Source organism: Schistocerca piceifrons, chromosome 5 (genome assembly GCF_021461385.2).
Source record: "Schistocerca piceifrons isolate TAMUIC-IGC-003096 chromosome 5, iqSchPice1.1, whole genome shotgun sequence".
Taxonomy (NCBI): domain Eukaryota; kingdom Metazoa; phylum Arthropoda; class Insecta; order Orthoptera; family Acrididae; genus Schistocerca; species Schistocerca piceifrons.
This window is the reverse complement of record NC_060142.1, coordinates 661,551,373-661,571,838: the sequence shown is the minus strand read 5'-3', so window position 1 is coordinate 661,571,838 and position 20,466 is coordinate 661,551,373. Positions and strand designations below refer to the sequence as shown.

At 44.5% G+C, this 20,466-nt stretch overlaps 1 protein-coding gene across 1 annotated transcript in view; it reads right to left on the bottom strand.

Annotated features, from left to right (window-relative positions):
* LOC124798369 overlaps window positions 1–19,175 on the bottom strand; it is a 239,856-nt gene extending 220,681 nt beyond the window's left edge. The window contains exon 1 of the mRNA XM_047261739.1: window positions 19,050–19,175. Coding sequence (XP_047117695.1) covers window positions 19,050–19,056 — 7 coding nt within the window. The 5' untranslated portion in view covers window positions 19,057–19,175. The remainder of the gene's footprint in view (window positions 1–19,049) is intronic.
* Window positions 19,176–20,466: the final 1,291 nt, after the last annotated feature.

Genomic DNA, 20,466 nt, shown 5'->3' with positions numbered 1-20,466 from the left:
CAATTTGTCTGCAACTGATGTGCGGATTAGGCGCGACAGCATCTAAAACACCTACTTGGGCATCCTCATTTGTTGCAGGTCGTGGTTGACGTTTCACACGTGGCTGACAATTTCCTGTTCCATTAAATAACGTAACTATCCGGCAACGGTCCGGACGCTTGGATGATGTCGTCCAGGATACCGAGCAGCATACATACCACACGCCCGTTGGGCATTTTGATCACAGTAGCCATACATCAACACGATACCGACCTTTTCCGCAATTGCTAAACGGTCCATTTTAACACGATTAATGTATCACGAAGCAAATACCGTCCGTACCGGCGGAATGTTACTTGATACCACGTACTTATAAGTTTGTGACTATTACAGCGCCATCTATTACAAAACGAAAAAAGTGGTCCAACTAAAACAGTCATATTTCTATACGTACTACACGAATATGTAATAAAAATGGGGGTTCCTATTTTAAAAAAACGCAGTTGATATCCGTTTGACCTATTGCAGCGCCATCTAGCGGGCCAACCATAGTGCCATCTGGTTTCCCCCTTCAAGCTAGATGAGTTTTGTTCTTTGTAGTTTTTTTGTTTGAGATATTTGGCCCGGTCACTATCAATGGACCACCCTGAATAGGCGTTGCCGACCGCAGCGCCGTATTCTGCCTGTTTACGTATCTCTTTATTTGAATACGCATGCCTAGACCAGTTTTTTGTCGCTTCAGGAACTTTTACATCTGAAGGTTTCTTTCCGTTAACAGTGAAGTGTTGCGCGTTCTATTTGATTGGAATTTTTCGGTATAATCACAATGGTGAACTGGCGCCGGCCGCTGTGGCCGTTCGGTTCTAGGCGCTTCAGTCCGTAATCGCGCTGTTGCTATGGTCACAGGTTCGAATCCTGCCTCGGGTATGGATGTGTGTGATGTCCTAGGTTAGTTAGGTTTAAGTAGTTCTAAGTCAAGGGGACTGATGACCTCAGATGTTAAGTCCCATAGTGCTCAGAGCGATTTGAATCATTTGATGAACTGGCATTTTGTTCATTTGCGGCATGCGGAACCGTAGCGAACGCTTTCCGGAAGTTTAGGACCATGGTGTCAACCTGAACGGCGTTATCTGCCGCCTTCTGGGCCTCGTGGATGGACAGAGCCAACTGGGTTTCATTCGACCTTTGTTTCCCACAGAATTCGTGTTGATTCAAGCAGAGGAAATTGTCTGTTTACACGTAGGTCATAACAAGCGAGCACAACACTGGCGTCGCTGATATAGGCCTATATTTGTGGCCTCGTGTTCGATGTGATGACAAACCCTAAAGTTATATATTTTTTTTGCCTTAACTATTATCTGCGCGAGAGCAAGTACCTTGCGGGGCCCGCACCTCGCGAGGTGTGAGGTGTGGGGCGGGCCTTGGCGACTCTTCGCTTTATGGTAAATGTCAGAGCGCGGTCAAGCCGGACGGCGTTACGCAACGGTAGCTGAACGAGCTGTCCGCACAAGGACGCCCTCGCCCGCACCCTGTCATGTCCTTTGCTGCCTTGCCCTGCCCTTACAACGCGCCGCTGTCTGCGGTGTGTGGTGGACAACCAAGGCCAGCGCCAACTTCCTGCCGTTATCAGTCACGGTGCGAAGGAAACCTCATTGCCTACGTGCCACTATTCGCTCCCTGATCTTACACTACTGGCCATTAAAATTGCTACACCACAGAGATGCCGTGGTACAGACGCGAAATGTAACCGACAGGAAGAGGATGCTGTGATATGCAAATGATTAGCTTTGCAGAGCATTCACACAAGGCTGGTGCCGGTGGCGACACCTACAAAGTGCTGACATGAGGAGAGTTTCCAACCGATTTCTCATACACAAACAGCAGTTGACCGGCGTTGCCTGGTGAAACGTTGTATTGATGCCTCCTGTAAGGAGGAGAAATGCGTGCCATCACGTTTCCGACTTTGATATAGGTCGGATTGTAGCCTATCGCGATTGCGGTTTATCGTATCGCGACATTGCTGCTCTCGTTGGCCGAGATCCAATGACTGTTAGCAGAATATGGAATTGGTGGGTTCAGGAGGGTAATACGGAACGCCGTGCTGGATCCCAACGGCCTCGTATCAGTAGCTATCGAGATGACAGGCATCTTATCCGCATGGCTGTAACGGATCGTGCAGCCACGCCTCGATCCCCGAGTCAGCAGATGGGGACGTCTGCAAGACAACAACCATCTGCACGAACATTTCGACGGCGTTTGCAGCAGCATGGACTATCAACTCGGAGACCATGACTGCGGTTATCCTTGACGCTGCATCACAGACAGGAACGTCTGCGATGGTGTACTCAACGACGAACCTGGGTGCACGAATGGCAAAACGTCATTTTTTCGGATGAATCCAGGTTCTGTTTACAGCATCATGATGGTCGCATCCGTGTTTGGCGACATCGCGGTGAACGCACATTTGAAGTGTGTATTCGTCATCGCCATACTGGTGTATCACCTGGCGTTATGGTATGGAGTGCCATTGGTTACACGTCTTTGTCACCTCTTGTTCGCATTGGCCGCACATTGAACAGTGGCGTTACATTTCAGATGTGTTATGACCCGTGGCTCTACCCTTCATTCGATCCCTGCGAAACCCTACATTTCAGCAGGATAATGCACCACCGCATGTTGCAGGTCCTGTACGGGCCTTTCTGGATACAGAAAATGTGCGACTGCTGCCCTGGCCAGACACTCTCCAGATCTCTCACCAATTGAAAACGTCTGGTCAATGGTAGCCGAGCAACTGGCTCGTGACAATACGCCAGTCACTACTCTTGATGAACTGTGGTATCGTGTTGAAGCTGCACGGGCAGCTGTACCTGTACACGCCATCCAAGCTCTGTTTGAGTCAATGCCCAGGCGTATCAGGGCCAGAGGTGGTTGTTCTGGGTACTGATTGCTCAGGATCTATGCACCCAAATTCCGTGAAAATGTATTCACATGTCAGTTATAGTGTAATATATTTGTCCAATGAGTACCCCTTTATCATCTGCATTTCTTCTTGGTGTAGCAATTTTAATGGCCAGTAGTGTATTTACCGAAGATTTTGCGCCACAGGTGAGACACTGGAGGAATGATATTGCTACTGACGCCACCAGTTGATGAATTACACAGCTTAAACCATTAGCAGTGTCTCACTAGGTACAATAGTTGAAAGTGGTACTCGTGTGCCTAAGGTCGGATTAACAGACGCTTGCACCCCAGGCCAGAGACTTTTCGGTAGGGTCGGGCAAACGATACTCGCATTTGAACGAGTTCGAGACTTCCCGATTCGTCGCAGAGGCCGATACAGTATCGATGAGGGCAAAGCAGGGGAAGCGATCGCGAGAAACTAAAAATCACAAGAAGAACGAACTATAGCTCTGCTTAAAATTTGAAAGTTTCGTGTAAGACAGTTGCAAATGGCAAGAAATACTACTACCGTACTAATTCGTTTGTATTTGAACTAATTTTCAGTAAGTGTTCTCATACACTGTTTATGGGTACCGTATATAAGCATTTATGGTGATTTTTAAAAAAATGTGAAGCTGCTGTATCACTCCGGCCTGTTTGTTCTTCTACGACGACACACAGCCAAGGTTGGTAAGAAGGTGGTAGGCGGTGGTGGTGGGGGGGAGGGGGGGTTGAAAGTTAAAGGTATGAAGGCCGTCCAGGCGAAGGAAGCCACTAGAACCATTTATATTTTGCACACCGAGGAAAGGCGACTATTCGCAGGCTCATGACCTCACCTGCTGTCAGCAACACAAATAGGGCACTGTTCGTGAGCACAAAGGTAGAACCGGAAGGAAGGAAGACTGGCGTTTAACATCCCGTCCACACCGAGGCCATCAGAGACGGAGCGCAAGTTCGGAATGTTGGAAGGATGGGTAAGGAATTCGCCCTTGCTGTTTTCAAATGAACCATCACGGCTTTTGCCTGGAGCGATTTAGGCTAATGGCACGTAGAACCGGATAATCACAGTAAGTTGGATAAGGCATAACATAAAGACAATGACTTTACATTGTTGTTGTTTTTGTGGTGGTCTCCAGTCCGAAGACTGTTTTGAAGCAGCTCTCCATGTTACTTTATCCTTTGCCAGGCTTTGCGAGAGCCTACTGCAATCTGCGTCCTTAATACACGTCTCCATCCTCCGAGACTAATCCCTAGACCATTTCTCCCAAGTTTCTGTAGGGAGTAAGGCACACTCGCTGTCCGAAGGACGCAGGAGCTCCTCATCACTTGAATACTGCACTGAGTTCAGCTTCATTTTCACGCGCGGTAACAGTGCAAAGTCACAAGGAGCAAGGTCTGGGCTGTAAGGAGGGTGCTCAAGAAGTTTCAATACTGCACTCCGCAAATATTCGGTGCATGCTTTGGCGCGGTGAAATGGAGCCTTATCGTGATGGAGGAAGCAAGTGTCCATTCTCGACTTCAGTCTAAGGTTCTTCAAAGATTGGATGACTTTGGGCAGGTGCTACTCAGTGTACCACTCAGCCGTGGCTGTCTTCTGTGTGTCCAAAACAACACGCTCCACAATTCCACTCGATCTGAAAGGAAAACAGCTATCATATTCTTCTTTACTGATCGGGATTTTCTGACAGCTACGGGTGTGTCATCAGTTTCAAAGACCCAAACTTTGTTTTCTTAGTTGGCACGTCGTAATAGTACAGCTAAGACTGATCACCTGTCACGATGTTCCCCACAGTCGTTTAATGAATAAAGTAAGAGCATATGGACTATCAGACCAATTATGTGATTGGATTGAAGAGTTCCTAGATAACAGAACGCAGCATGTCATTCTCAAAGGAGAGAAGTGTTCTGAAGTCAGAGTGATTTCAAATATGTGAAATCTTATGGGACTTAACTGCTAAGGTCATCAGTCCCTAAAGAGTGATTTCAGGTGTGCCGCAGGAGAGCGTCGTAGGACCGTTGCTATTCACAACATACATAAATGTCCTTGTGGATAACATCGGAAGTTCACTGAGGCTTTTTGCGGATGATGCTGTAGTATATCGAGAGGTTGTAACAATGGAAAATTGTGCTGAAATGCACGAGGATCTGCAACGAATTGACGCAGGGTGCAGGGAATGGCAATTGAATCTCAATGTAGACAAGTGTAGTGTGCCGCGAATGCATAGAAAGAAATATAGCAGGTCAGCAACTGGAAGCAGTTAATTCCATAAATTATCTGGGAGTAGGCATCAGGAGTGATTTAAAATGGAATGATCATATCAAGTTGATTGTCAGTAAAGTAGACGGCAGACTGAGATTCATTGGAAGAATCCTCAGGAAACGCAATCCGAAAACAAAGGAAGTAAGTTACAGTACACTCGTTCGCCCACTGCTTTAATACTGCTCACCGGTGTGGGATCCGTACCAGATAGGGTTGATAGAAGAGATAGAGAAGATCCAACGGAGAGCAGCGCGCTTCGTTACAGGATCATTTAGTAATCGCGAAAGCGTTACGGAGATGATAGATAAATTCCAGTGGAAGACTCTGCAGGAGAGACGCTCAGTAGCTCGGTACGGGCTTTTGTTGAAGTTTCGAGAGCATACCTTCACCGAGGAGTCAAGCAGTATATTGCTACCTCCTACGTATATCTCGCGAAGAGACCATGAAGATAAAATCAGAGAGATCAGAGCCCACACAGAGGCATACCGACAATCTTTCTTTCCACGAACAATACGAGACTGGAATAGAAGGGAGAACCGATAGAGGTACTCAAAGTACCCTCCGCTACACACCGTCAGGTGGCTTGCGGAGTATGGATGTAGATGTAGATGCAGATGTTATTCACATACTGAGGTTGTCCCTTAGAAAACTTCCTTAACATCTCCCGTGACCACGTGACACGTCGTGTCACCTGCTCTTCCGTCTGTGGTCTATGCGGCACCCTGAGACAACAAAGTTACTTTACTTGCAAACCATCATGCAGAATCGAACGAATTGCTGGTGCATTTATCCCTAAGGTATCCTCTATTGCTTATAGGTCACTCGCCACTCGCCTGTCTTCGTCTAGCATTTTCCTCACAGCATCAATGTTTTCCTCCGTAACTGATGATCGTGGCCTTCCCGGCCACTCAGCTTTCTTCAGAGTGAAATTTCCTCTTTGGAATTCTCTGTACCACTTGAATATAGTTGTACGATGCGGACACACATTACCGAGAGCGAGAGTCGATTCTTCAAAGCACTGGTCTATGTTTAAACTACGCGCGAAGTTGAACGCAAAAGTGCCCGAATCTCACTTCGTGAGCACGACGCCATAGCAAGCACTTCGAACTAACCTTCCTTCTGAACTACTGCGCCCACAGACTTAACACAGCGGCTACAATGCAAGTGTGAAGTATTCTCAAAACACAGCAACAATCAGCCTCCTGCGACTTATTGTTGAGTCATATTGCACAACTTTCTTAGTACCTTTGTGTGTTTTAGAAAACGGAGTAGCCCGCCGGCTGTAAGATACGCTCTGTAATTCTGTTCTTGAGTGCAAGAAACTCCGGTGTGCCATACAGAACACGGTGGCATGACCAACTGTCCTTCGGTGTGATGTTGTTCTATGACAAGGCAAATCCACGTGTTTCTGTACAAACACGAAGTCTAATCGTATCTTGTAGATGGGGATAACTGGAGCATTCACCTTATACTCCAGACCTTGCACCCAGTGATTTTCACTTTTTTCGGTACTAAAAGGAGTCCCTTACTGGTCAACAATCCAACAATGACGAACAAGTGAAAACTGCAGCCACGGATTGGATTTAATCACAGGCGGCAGATTTCTTTGACGCCGCAATTCAAAAATTTGCTGAGCGGTATGACAAGTGTTTGAATAACAATGGAAATTATGTAGAAATGTAGATAAAAATATGCAGAATAGGAACAAAACTAATTTTAACTATATTTTCAGTAACTTCGTTCTTATTAAAATAAAGGACCTTATTTAAAAAATACGCCTCGTGTACTCATGGAAATTAAACAACTTATTTATTGCATCAAAATATCTCATGTATTTTATTGTTATTTTTATTATTAAGGTACTAGATATTTGTGGTACGTTAAAGGTGTGAGGGCCGGCAGCTTAATATTTTTTTCTGGGTGGTGGTGACAGATGCAGTAACAAACTGCGACAACCCCGCAACCCCCTCCTACCCGAAACCGAAATCTGTGATTTGTGTCTCCAACACTTAAGTTGTACTCATTCGTTCATTCTTTCTGTTTTGATGTCACCGTAAGGAAATATCCTTATACCCGTTATCGCGCCTGGCTAATTTGAGACTGCACTGTCGACTGTGCGTGTAAGATTAATCTTCCGACAGGACACTCCTTGTTTTTACTGATCCCACGGGCACGTAGCGAAAAGAAAGTATAAAATATGTTCAGGAACACCAGATTTTGCGCCTAATTACTCTTAGGACATATATATGGGGTGTTCAAACTGAAACGAAACAAATAATCGTAGTTAATGAGTAGGAGAACTGTTCTTGCTAGAAGATGCTGGAACTTGTCCACCGTTGGTCCTCTCCTCACAGAACGAAATGGTTCAAATGGCTCTGAGCATTATGGGACTTAACTTCTGAGGTCATCAGTCACCTAGAACTTAGAACTACTTAAACTTAACTAACCTAAAGATATCACACACATCCATGCCCGAGACAGGAATCGAACCTGCGACCGTAGCGCTCACAGAACACCTCACGACTTCTTACTAAGGTTGCATGTACGAATATGGTATGTGCTGTTGCTCTGCTTTGTTGAAAATATCCGTACTCTCATTCATTTTTTGCCTTGACTACGTTGTCACAGAATGCCGAAAACACTGTTTGGGCTCTTACTTTCGCCATTCGCTATATTGCGGTCCTAAATTTACTGCCAACGGCCTTACCTCGTTCACGACACTTGTTCCCGTCAGACCACCCAAGCTCACCAGCGTCGGGTATTGCCAGAACTTGGTCGAGTTACCGCATGGGCACACCTTTACTGCAAAGGGGAGAACGCGTGGTGGCGTAAAGTTCCTGATCAACACACTTTGCACCAGTGGGCTGGATTAAATTCGGAGCTTCTCCGCAGTGTCTCATGAAGTGATGGCATGTGACTCTGTCGATGTGATCCGTCCGTCGGATGTGGACGGTAAGCTTGCTATGTGGGGCGATACCGGGGTCACGCTTTCCTTTCTTTTGTCATCAAAAATATCACACCACACTACACATATACCCATTACCGTTACCTACACTTACCGGATACACTTGAATACACAACTCACGTTCGGGAGGACGACGGTTCGAATCCCCGCCCGCCCATCCAGATTTAGGTTTTCCGTGATTTCCCTAACTCGCTCCAGGCAAATGCGGAGATATTTTCATCCAAAGATGGACAGCCGATTTCCTTCCCCATCCTTTTGTAATTCAGACTTGTCCTCCGTCTCTACTTACTGCGCCGTCGACGGGAAATTAAACTCGAAACTGTCTCTTCCTTCATTAAACACGTGACTCTCAGTTCGGGAAGGAAAGGTGTCAATGTGCGAGAAGGACAGACAAAAATCCTTCCAATTAGGCAGCTGATCCTGTCTTTCGGGGTCTCTCAGCCAACAATGGCATACGACTTCACATTATTTAAAACATTTTAGCTTAGCTAGGGCAATCGTTTATCTTAGATTTTAAGATATGTTCTCATGTTTGCAGTTAATAGTAATTACTACGGTACGCTTGTTGTTTTCCAAACATATTTTACCAAAGTCACCATCGCAAGGAAAGATATGTTTCTTTGTCTTCCATGAAAACATAGCGGTAGAAATCTCATGGATCTATATCCTATGAGCAATAAATTATAGTTAATTTTGGCATTGTACTTCTGTTTTAAGAATACACTTTGTGATTTATTATGACTTCTTGTCCACGTCAGCCATAGAACGCACTATGCGCAGCACAGGAATGTCACGGCACAATCTCACTATATTTTCAGAGGTGAAAAAGGACGCTGACGACACCGCAACTACAGCGAAACGCAAGAAGACCGGCAGAACGACCGCGCTTTTAGTGCAGGGATTGGCGGTGGAGACTCAGCGTAAGTAAAGTTACCGAATCACCCTAAATACGTGGTAAGGTGCGTTATTTTGCGATTATATGATTAACGGTAACTCACAGGAACAGTGGCAGCCGTAAAATATCTGGTAACATGCGTGTGGAGCTACATAAAGTCATAGAACCACAGACAGGTACTAAGAAAATTAGATGTCAGTCTTAAATTCTCTTCATCCCGCGAAATGACTTAAGTGGAAATCAGAAATTCGAGTGTATTCGGAGGCTGGGTGACATTCGTTCTTCCCTCGCGCCATTCACGAATGGAACGGCGAATGGAAGGGTAAGGGTAAGGGTGGAGGGGGAGGGGGTGACAGAGGTATTCCACCACATGCCGTGATGTGGTTTGCCGAGAGTAGTTGCAGAAACGTGTTAAGCTAAAGAAACCATACAATTGCGTTCTTACCAAAGGGAGATAGTCTTAAAGAATTATCGTATCAGGCTCTCTCTTACGTCAAATCAAACACCTTTAGTGAGTCAACATTACAGTATGTATAGTACACGACCATTGCGAAATAATAATCTCTCTCTCTCTCTCTCTCTCTCTCTCTCATATATATATATCTCAAACGGGAAAGTTTAAGTATATGTTTATTATACTCCTTCACACTGAAACGGCTGACTGATTTGGCAGAAATTTGAATGGAATTAGGTTATAACCTGAATTAACAAACAGCATACATTTAAAAGTGTGTAGAACACGATATTTTCATTTGAAGAATATAACGCGAAATGTGGAACAGTAATTACTCTTAGAAAAAGGTATTTACTCTTGAGTTATGAACTGTATCGTATTTGTGAAATGCTTGTTTAATATAGGGTGACAATTATTGACCTATATGAAATAAAATCGTCACAACTTCTGAACAGTATGCGCTAGGACGTTCAAAATGCATGGTAGGCCGCGGAGCATGATGGGAATTGGTATGGGAAAATGGTTTCGTTTAGCGACGAAGCCCACCTTCATTTAGGTCGGTTCTTCAGTAAGCAAAAATGGCGCGTTTGGGGGACTGAGAATGCGCATTTCGCGATAAGGAAGTTTCTTCGCCCTCAACACGTCGTTGTGTTGTGTGCAATGTCCGGTCACGGAATAGTAGGTGCGATATTCCTTGATGGCACAGTGACTACCGAACGGTACGTGAAGGTTTTGGAAGATGATTTCATCTCCATTATCCAAAGTACCCTGATTTCGAGAAGATGTGCTTCATGCAAGACGGAGCTCGACCACATAGAAGCAGGAGCGTATTTGATGACCTAGAGGAACACACTGGCGACCGCATTGCGGTTCTGGAGTACCCGGAGGCTACTGGCAAGGGCCTCGATTGGCCGCCATATTCTCCGGATCTGAATACATGCGACTCGGGGAGGGGTGGAGGAGGGGGCTATGTTAAAGACAAGGTGTACAGCAATAACCTCAAAACCATTGCTGAGCTGAAAACAGCCATTCAGGAGGTGATCGACAGCATCGATGTTCCGACACTGCAGCGGGTCATGCAGAATTTCGCTATTCCCCTGCGCCACATCATGGCCAATGATGACAGGCATATCGAACATGTCATAACCTAAATCCGAATGTCTTTAGTGACGTTTACATGTCGAATTAAGTGTGTGCACTCCGTAGTTTTGTAACTAATTTTCGTTTTTTTTTTCATGTAGCTAAAAATAATTGTCACCCAGTATGTCCTATACCACACGACTGAACGTAATAAATATAATGCTTATACAATCCTCAAAGGGCTTAATCCATACTTCCATACAAGCGCGTTGCATTTTAGCCGCTGAGCACCAGACGTACCTTACAGCATCTGAGACTCTTGAAGACTCACAAAGACGGTGTCATTTAAACGCTGTGCGACAAAAGAGGCGTCGTCACCTTCACACGTAGAACGTTGGAGTCCTTTAGCGAGGCTCGATTTCATTATGGTATGCGAGGGTGTCCGCTGGTAACATGCACACACGTGAGGGCAGATGACGTTGCACGAAAAAATATTATAAAATTTTCGCTGCACCGAAACAGAATTTGCTAATTTTCTTTCATCGTCGAGTTAGTAATTTGTTACTCCTTCACACCGAAGCAGCTGGACGGATTTGGATGAACTTTGGAATGGAGATAGTTTATCCTGAATTAACACTTAGGCAACATTTTATTTCGAAAAAAATCGCTATTCCCATGAGTCATCCATGAAAGCTAACTACAAAATGAATGCGTTAGCTTTAGCGTCAAGCCATTGGCGCACAACAATGAATCGGTGGGTAACATCAATGAAAACTTATTGATCAACTACCTGTTGATGTGACCACCTACATATCAATCGATGCAGTGATAACAAGACATGACGCTGCAGAATTTCTAAACTCATTAGAGCTGTTGGGGGTGCCGTCCCGAGGTACTAAGATCGTCCAGTGGCACCAAGTTACGCATCATGGAGCTGAGAAGACAGGACACCATCATCACCGGCGAAGTCAAAGGAGAGATGGTACTGACACCACGCATTCCTATCGTCCCAACAAACTTGCCTTTCCAGTTCAAACGCTTACAGTTATCTATGAAAGTTGCCTTCTCGATAACTATAAATAAATTCCTATTGTCCCAACAAACTTGCCTTTCTAGTTCAGACGCTTGCAGTTCTCTTTGAAAGTTGCCTTCTCGATCACTATAAATAAGAGTCAAGGACTAACGTTAAACTTGGCGCACAATGTTTTTCGCACAGACGGCTTACCTTGATTGCTGGCGTGTACCGAGAGCCAGAAAGCTCTACGTATGCGCAAAGGGCAAGAAGTCTCGGAACGTTGTCTACAGAGATGTGTATCAGTATACTTCTGGCTGTCCATACACACCAGGATAATAATGATCTTTTTCGTGCTAGGCAAATCGCAAAGTGTCGTGATATTATTCACTTCCTTCCCTGGCACATTTTGTAATTCGTTACTCGGTTGCGCAATTTATCCTTTAGTAAACCAGGGAGTTCTGAGCAAGACATATTCTGTCAGCTTCACCCATCGTCTCAATAAAATGGTTCAAATGGCTCTAAGCACAATGGGACTTAAGAGGTCATCAGTCCCCTACACTTAGAATAACGTAAACCTAACTAACTTAAGGACATCACACACATCCATGCCCGAGGCAGGATTCGAACCTGCGACCGTAGCAGCCGCCTGGTTCCGGACGGAAGCACCTAGATCCGCTCGACCACAGCCGCCGGCTTCGTCTCAAGATTTTCATTTTTTTTAAATGTCGCGCGGTTTGTCGGGACGCAAATGGCTCTTGCCTTGAAGAGAAAGCTTTTGTGATGGTGCATACGCGTGGGTAGTGAGTTTCGGCATTAACACTTCTTTGTTTTAAAATGGTTTAAATGCCTCTGAGCGCTATGGGACTTAACTTCTGAGGTCATCAGTCCCCTAGAACTTAGAAGTACTTAAACCTAACTAGCCTAAGGACATCACACACATCAATGCCCGAGGCAGGATTCGAAGTTGCGACCGTAGCGGTCGCGCGGTTCCAGACTGTAGCGCCTAGAACCGCTCGGCCACCTCGGCCGACAACACTTCTTTGTAAATAACTGTTTAACCGCGGGTGACAGCGAAGGCTAATAGCTAGTAATAATAACAAAAATAATAATAAATCATGAATATATGGAATTTCGGAAATAAAAGTCTTATTAAAATTGTTCTGAGACATTTCCTCATTACGTTCTTGTCGAATAAGAGTAATGGAAGGATGGGTAGAGTAGGCAATTTGACAGGAATGCTGGTTTGCTAAAGGACAGAAGAGAACAGCTGAGATATGCCGAGTCGAAAGCTACAGAGATGACAACAGATAAATCTTTAACGTCCTGTTGAAAACAGAGTGGTTTTGGATTAGACACAGGTTACTGGAGGGTTTGTTTCCAGAATGGTATGGCTAGAATGTAGAAAGATCTAGCTAAGACGCTAGACGTATGTGATCTGGTAACAGATCTGCTAGGAATATGATATGTGGCGAGAGGTAATGAGGACGAAGAAGAAACAGAGGGGTGTGAAAGTCACGTCGCCTATCCTGTTACATCCACCCTAATTGAGCATAGGAGGAACTGACGTGGTCAAACAACCGAATGTTACATCTTTTCAAGCATTTGTGGTTACCTCGAGTTACCCGAGGTTTTCACTTTCTAAACAAATTAGAAATCCTATTTAATTCCACCTATTATGTATATTACAAGGATAAAAAATATCACATCTTACATTTTAATTTTTATAATTTTTTTCTAATAATGATGTTATTTTTTCTATACTTTAGTTGATTCTGCAATAAAGCATAGGTCTACTACATAAGTATGGACTATTGCAAGTTGTAGAAAAAAATCAGAGCAGTGGTTTATAAACATATTTGTACCTGAATTCTGAAAAATACAACTTGCGGGAAATTGCGAATGAAGATGTGAGTTCAATTAAACTGTGTCTCAATTAAACATTCCTGAAGCATAGCCTTCATCCTGCAGCATTTCTTCATCTTCAAGCTTCCTCTTGCCATTCCTTTTAGCAAGAAGCTTCTTTGGTAACATGAAGAGAGACTCTTTCAGCTTCATGCACCTGTTGTCTGTCACACTCAAGCAGTTCATCTTCCATATTAGAACCACATTTTATGCCTAAATTTCTCAGGACTTCCAACCTTCCTATCACTCTATCATTGACACATATCACTACAGCTAGTATACCAACTTTTAATGTATTTAGTTCTACAAAAACAGTCTTGGGTCATATTTCGCATATGCAATGGTTGAAACTTTCATTTGTATTCTGAGTGCGCCCATGAAGACATTTGCTAACTAAAACAGGGTCACTCACGCCTCTAAAAAGTGGTTTTATTTCATTCATGACAGGCTCAGGAAGAGAATGCTTATGATGGTATATTTGACCGCTTTCTTTTGATTTTTGGTAACCACTCCAAGAATCTGCTCCTTTGGGGCGAAGTCTGTGAACAGGGTGGTCATATGTGGACAACTTATGGAAGTAGGTGGCTCATACAGCTTTTCTCATTGCTGTAACATCGTTCAGAGGTGCAATTCGTCTAAAGGCCAGTCCATAATAAATCTGTCAATCTGCCTCGGCCGGAAAGAGATTGTCCATCAGATAGCAACTTTCCTTTCATTTCTCTTCGTAGCTTCCTCAATCTAGCACCCATCCTGTTTTGCACATGTCCACAACACTACAGTTTTGTTACCAAGGTATCACCATAAACATTGAACTCATTAATTTTATTGAAAGCTTTAGAAAAAAATGGTTCAAATGGCTCTGAGCACTATGGGACTGAACTGCTGAGGTCATTAGTCCCCTAGAACTTAGAACTAGTTAAACCTAACTAACCTAAGGACATCACAAACATCCATGCCCGAGGCAGGATTCGAACCTGCGACCGTAGCGGTCTTGCGGTTCCAGACTGCAGCGCCTTTAACCGCACCGCCACTTCGGCCGGCTGAAAGCTTTAGAGTCCCCATCGCCTAGGTACTTTGTATACCTAACGTTATAAACGGGCACCGACCTCTGAAATATTTGTTAAGTTCCATCACACTCCATACATCCACTGTACCCATCATAATTCTTAGAACACTGTTGTTCAATACGTCCTTCAGTGTTACCATGACAAGTCTGGCCGTACTTGTATAAGCACTCAACATCAACAACTTTTCTACTCTCCAGAGAAGTAGCACTTACAACACCATTCAAGGAACGATGTCCTCGACGTTGCCATGTCCTACCAAGTATAACAGCAATGTTCCTGGTTCCACTAATATTTACAGGTTCTTCTACTGCACGTTTCATAGATGCTTTAGATACAACCGTCAAGGCACCTAAAAGTATTTTTATGTACTTTCTGATCCTACTGGGAGGAGGAGGAAGGTCCATCAAACCACAAAACGCTTGAGCAGACTTTTTTTCTTTTCCTAATGCACGCATTGGATACACTAACTTCAAATTCACATCATATGAATTATGCACAAAGTTCGAAGTAATTTCCGAGGTAGATTTATTGCAGGATCTACACGGAACAACTAATTTTGCCGCTAAACCCTTCCTGCTACATTGTTGAGAGTTATTTCCAGACAGCCTACACCATCTCATTGTTTACATTTAGCCACTTCCTTTATCAAAGAAGATAAGATGCCCGCATCAACAACAGCAAATCCACTACAAAAAGCGCCATTGTTAACACAAAAATTTGAATCAGCAGGAGGCGTACCATGTGGGAGTTTCTTCTCTGAATAACTGATACGTAAGTTACTTTCAACAGTGTGGCTTGCTTTGTTTTTGGAACTGGTTACCACGGAATTTCCTTTTATTGAATTTCTTGATGCATGGCATAGTTTGTATTTGTTGCACAATTAAGGGTATGTACTTCCGCAAATACATGTAGCACTTGGGCAACAAACATTCAGTAACACGTGGACAAACTGCTTCAGCGAAACAAAAGTAAATATTAGCAAAGATAATCATTTATAAACACAAGAAACCTGCACTGTTACCAACATATACAATGTTTCATACGTATATTCGCTGGAAACAGAAAGTTCACAGTTCTTTTCGAAATAATACTGGTTTCTGTAACAGAAATAAAAGGGGGCGTGGCGGCATACATGACTGTAACTTCAAAATTTGGTATATATAGGTCATTTTTCATTTGAAACCCTATAATGTATATATCAATGTAATCAGGAAAGACTATAGAATTTAATAAAGACATTAAAAATTTCGATTTTTCCCCCATTTATAAGCACCCTGTATCCTTAAAGCGCTAGGCGGAGGTTATAACCACTTCCTGTTTATCGATCGTTCCGCTCTCGAATAACACGTGCGAAAAATGAACACATAAATCTTTGCGTGTGACCTCTGATTTCTATTATTTTGTCACCTACCTGCGTAGGTGGGAGTCAACAAACTATTTTCGCATTCGGAAGAGAAAGTTGGTGATTGAAATTTCGTGAATAGGACTCGTCGCGACGAAAAACTCCTGGTCAACTTGCTTATCATATCTGTGACACCCTATTTCGCGATAGTACAAGACTAGCTGCTCTTCCTTATTTTCAATGTCCCCTGTCTGGTAAGGGTACCAATTAGCACAGTAATATTTGAGAAGGGGATGGACAAGCACTGTGTAGGCAGTCCCTTTAATAGAAACCGAGCGAGGTGGCCCAGTGGTTAGCATACTAGACTTGCATTCGGGAAAATAATAGTTCAAATCCGCGTGCTGCCATCCAGATATAGGCTTTCCTCGATTTCCCTAAATCGCTCCAGACAAGTGCCTGGAACAGGTGGTTCTTTTGAAAGGGCACGGCCGATGTCCTTCCTTACCCATCCTTGAAACAGTCCGAGCTTTTGATCCGTCTCTGATGACCTCGACATCGACGGGACAATAAACCTTAGTCTTCCTTCCTTCCTTCTTCTTTAGTAGAGCTGTTGCATCTTTTAAGTGTTGTGCCAATAAAACACAGTCTTTGGTCCGCCTACCCCACAAGATTATCTTCGTGGTCTTTCCAAATTAAGTTGTTCGTAAATGTAATCCCTAGGTATTTAGTTTAATTGGGAGCTTTTAGATCTTTCGTGTAACCGAAATTTAACGGATTCCTTTTAGTACTCATACGGATGAATTCACATTCTTCATTATTTAGGGTCAATTTCCACTTTTCGTATCATACATGTCTCTTGTACAGATAATTTTTGCAGCTACTTTTGATCTTATGATGGCTTCGCTAGACGGTAAATGAGAATATCATCTGCGAAGGTGTCAGATTGTCTGCTAAACCATTTATATACGAGGGCGTGTTGAAAACTAATGCCTCCGATAGTTTGTGTGAAAGCTCTTAACTCTTCTTAAATGAAACAAACGTTATCAGCATTCTACACCTTTGTTCTTCAAGTCTACGCATGTACTTCTCAACAGGATCACCCCAGCGACAAAACTTTTCTCCCAACTAGAGACCAGTTTGTTGGTACCGTTTGTTGACCTTGTTGACGGAGCCACAACCTCACCTCTGCTCTTCATCACTAGCAAAGTGAAGTCCTTGAAGGTGTTTCAGATAGAAATCGGATGGGGCCAAGACGAGACTGTTTGGAGGCTGATCGGTGACAGTCAACCCATTGTTGCAGATGTCACAGCGATGGTATGTCGTCTGGCATTGTCGTGCTGAAGGAGACAGTGCTGCATGTACGGACGAACTCTTCGAATTCGAAACTCGATTACAGAACGCTGTTTCTCACGCACCGACACAGTTACGTTACACCCTGCCGTTACATGCTACAATGCGGCGCCCTCTGGTGGCAGATGGCTGCAAATACGTAGACATGAAGAGTAAGAATGTAGAATGCTGATAACATTTGTTTCATTTAAGAAGTTTTGAGAGTTCTCACATTAAAAATTTGGAGGCATTAATTTTCAGCAGGCTTTCGTAGATTAGGACCAGCAGAGGGCGTATAAAACTTCCTTGAGGAACGTCAGATATTGCTTCTGTTTCGCTCGATGACGTCACCTTAATTACTACGGTCTTGAGCTTTCTGACACGAAACCACGAATCCAGTCACACAAGTGAGACGATAGCCCACAGGCGCGCAATTTGATTAGAAGACAGAATGAAATTTTCACTCTACAGCGGAGTGTGCGCTGATATGAAACTTCCTGGCAGATTAAAACTGTGTGCCGGACCGAGACTCGAACTCGGGACCTTTGCCTTTCGCGGGCAAGTGCCCTACCAACTGAGCTACCCAAGCACGACTCACGCCCCATCCTCACAGCCTTAATTCCGTCAGTACCTCGTCTTCTACCTTCCAAACTTCACAGAAGCTCTCCTGCTAACCTTGCAGAACTAGCACTCCTGAAAGAAAGGGAATACCTTTTTGAAGGTAGGAGACGAGGTACTGGCGGAATTAAGGCTGTGAGGACGGGGCGTGATTCGTGTTTGGGTAGCTCAGTTGGTAGAGCACTTGCCCGCGAAAGGCAAAGGTCCTGAGTTCGAGTCTCGGTCCGGCACACAGTTTTAATCTGCCAGGAAGTTTCTGATTAGAAGATTGTAAGGGTACAGTACCCTTACGTAGTATCGATTATGCACTATGCAGAGATCATACATGGTTTAAGCAAAGACTGCAGTGCAGTCACCAATGTGCGAGTTGGTAAGCGGTAGTCGAGTGTTGGAGTCCGTGGGTGGAAGTCGGTTGTGAGAGGCTAGAGAGAGAGGTTGCTCGGAAGCGAGGCCGGAGATGAGTGGCAGAATGGCACACAGTGTTTGATGTTCATAAATGTTTATAAATTGAGTGATTTAATTCATAAATTCCAACATTTAAGAAAGGAGATGTTACCATTTAGTAGTTTTCACAATAACGGAAGTGGACAACAATGAGTCTCATGACAAGGAGGAAAGATATATATTATGCTAAAATAATTAAAATATAACTTCACCTACAGCGGATGCGAATAATATAGTTCGGTGCGAAACTGGGGGGAGGTTACAAGATGATTACGAATATGATTACGAAGTCTTTCGCGACGGAGTCCTTGCATAAAAAGTCCTCGGTTTACTTGCCGCGTCAAATTTTAAGATGCTAGCGAGGAGCGGTGTCAGAAACCTTATGGAAATGTAGAAGCATGGAATCAACCTGAAATCCCCTGCCGACAGCACACACTATTTCGTGTGAATGAAGAGCCAGCTGTGTTTCATAAGAACGATATCTTCTGAAACCGTGCTGGCTACGCGTCAATAGATCATTTTCTTCGAGATATTTTATAATAAGCTACAGAGGACCCACGCAATGACGTGACGCCTAACAGCTAAACATTGAGTGGAGGCGGGACTCCGCAGCTTTGCATATTACGGGAGTCCAGGTAGGTTTATGCAAAGAGTACACACCGCTGGGGAAGGTACCTTTCGGTGGCGGACAGTGTTGACTGTGGGAGGAGGCGTGGAGCCGCACAGGTGACGGAAAGAAGCAAAGTGTTGCCGGCCTACCTGCCATGGAGAATATGTGTGTTGTGTGCGTCTGTGCCAGCGGCAGAAACGGCAGCGGCAGAAGCAGCAGCGGCGGCTGTTGCGGCTGTGAGCTCCGGGGCCACACTGACGTCCCCCGGTGTCTGCAGCCGCGGCCGCCTCGCAGCCACCCCCCCCCCCCCCCCCCCCCACTACCTGCTGCCACGGGACCGAGACACCCCACCACCTCAGCCGTGGAGCCTAGGTCGCGCCCGTGTCTATACACCACAGTCTAACATAACAGTCGCGACACTCACTGCTGTAAAAGTTGTTACCGTTTGACAGACAGAGCGACAGTAGCGCTCCAAGCGGCGAGTAAGATGAACGTCAGACGTGTCGTAAGCATAATGTTTGTTTGGCATCCATTTCCTACGTAATTTACGAAATATTTGAGTTATTTTCTTTCCTCTAAGGGTTTGATTAGTATCAGAAGGCATAAAAGGGTGTTACAAAAAGGTACGGCCAAACTTTCAGCAAACATTCCTCACACACAAAGAAAGAAAATATGTTATGTGGACATGTGTCCGGAAACGCTTACTTTCCATGTTAGAGCTCATTTTATTACTTCTCTTCAAATCACATTAATCATGGAATGGAAACAAACAGCAACAGAACGTACCAGCGTGACTTCAAACACTTTGTTACAGGAAATGTTCAAAATGTCCTCCGTTAGCGAGGATACATGCATCCACCCTCCGTCGCATGGAATCTCTAATGCGCTGATGCAGCCTTGGAGAATGGCGTATTGTATCACAGCCGTGCACAATACGAGCACCAAGAGTCTCTACATTTGGTACCGGGGTTGCGTAGACAGGAGCTTTCAAATGCCCCCATAAATGAAAGTCAAGAGGGTTGAGGTCAGGAGAGCGTGGAGGCCATGGAATTGGTCCGCCTCTACCAATCCATCGGTCACCGAATCTGTTGTTGAGAAGCGTACGAACACTTCGACTGAAATGTGCAGGAGCTCCATCGTGCATGAACCACATGTTGTGTCGTACTTGAAAAGGCACATGTTCTAGCAGCATAGGTAGAATATCCCGTATGAAATCATGATAACGTGCTCCATTGAGCGTAGGTGGAAGAACATGGGGCCCAATCAAGACATCACCAACAATGCCTGCACAAAAGTTCACAGAAAATCTGTGTTGATGACGTGATTGCACAATTGCGTGCGGATTCTCGTCAGCCCACACATGTTGATTGTGAAAATTTACAATTTGATCACGTTGGAATGAAGCCTCATCCTTAAAGAGAACATTTGCACTGAGATGAGAATTGACACATTGTTGGATGAACCATTCGCAGAAGTGTACCCGTGGAGGCCAATCAGCTGCTGATAGTGCCTGCACACGCTGTACATGGTACGGAAACAACTGGTTCTCCCGAAGCACTCTCCATA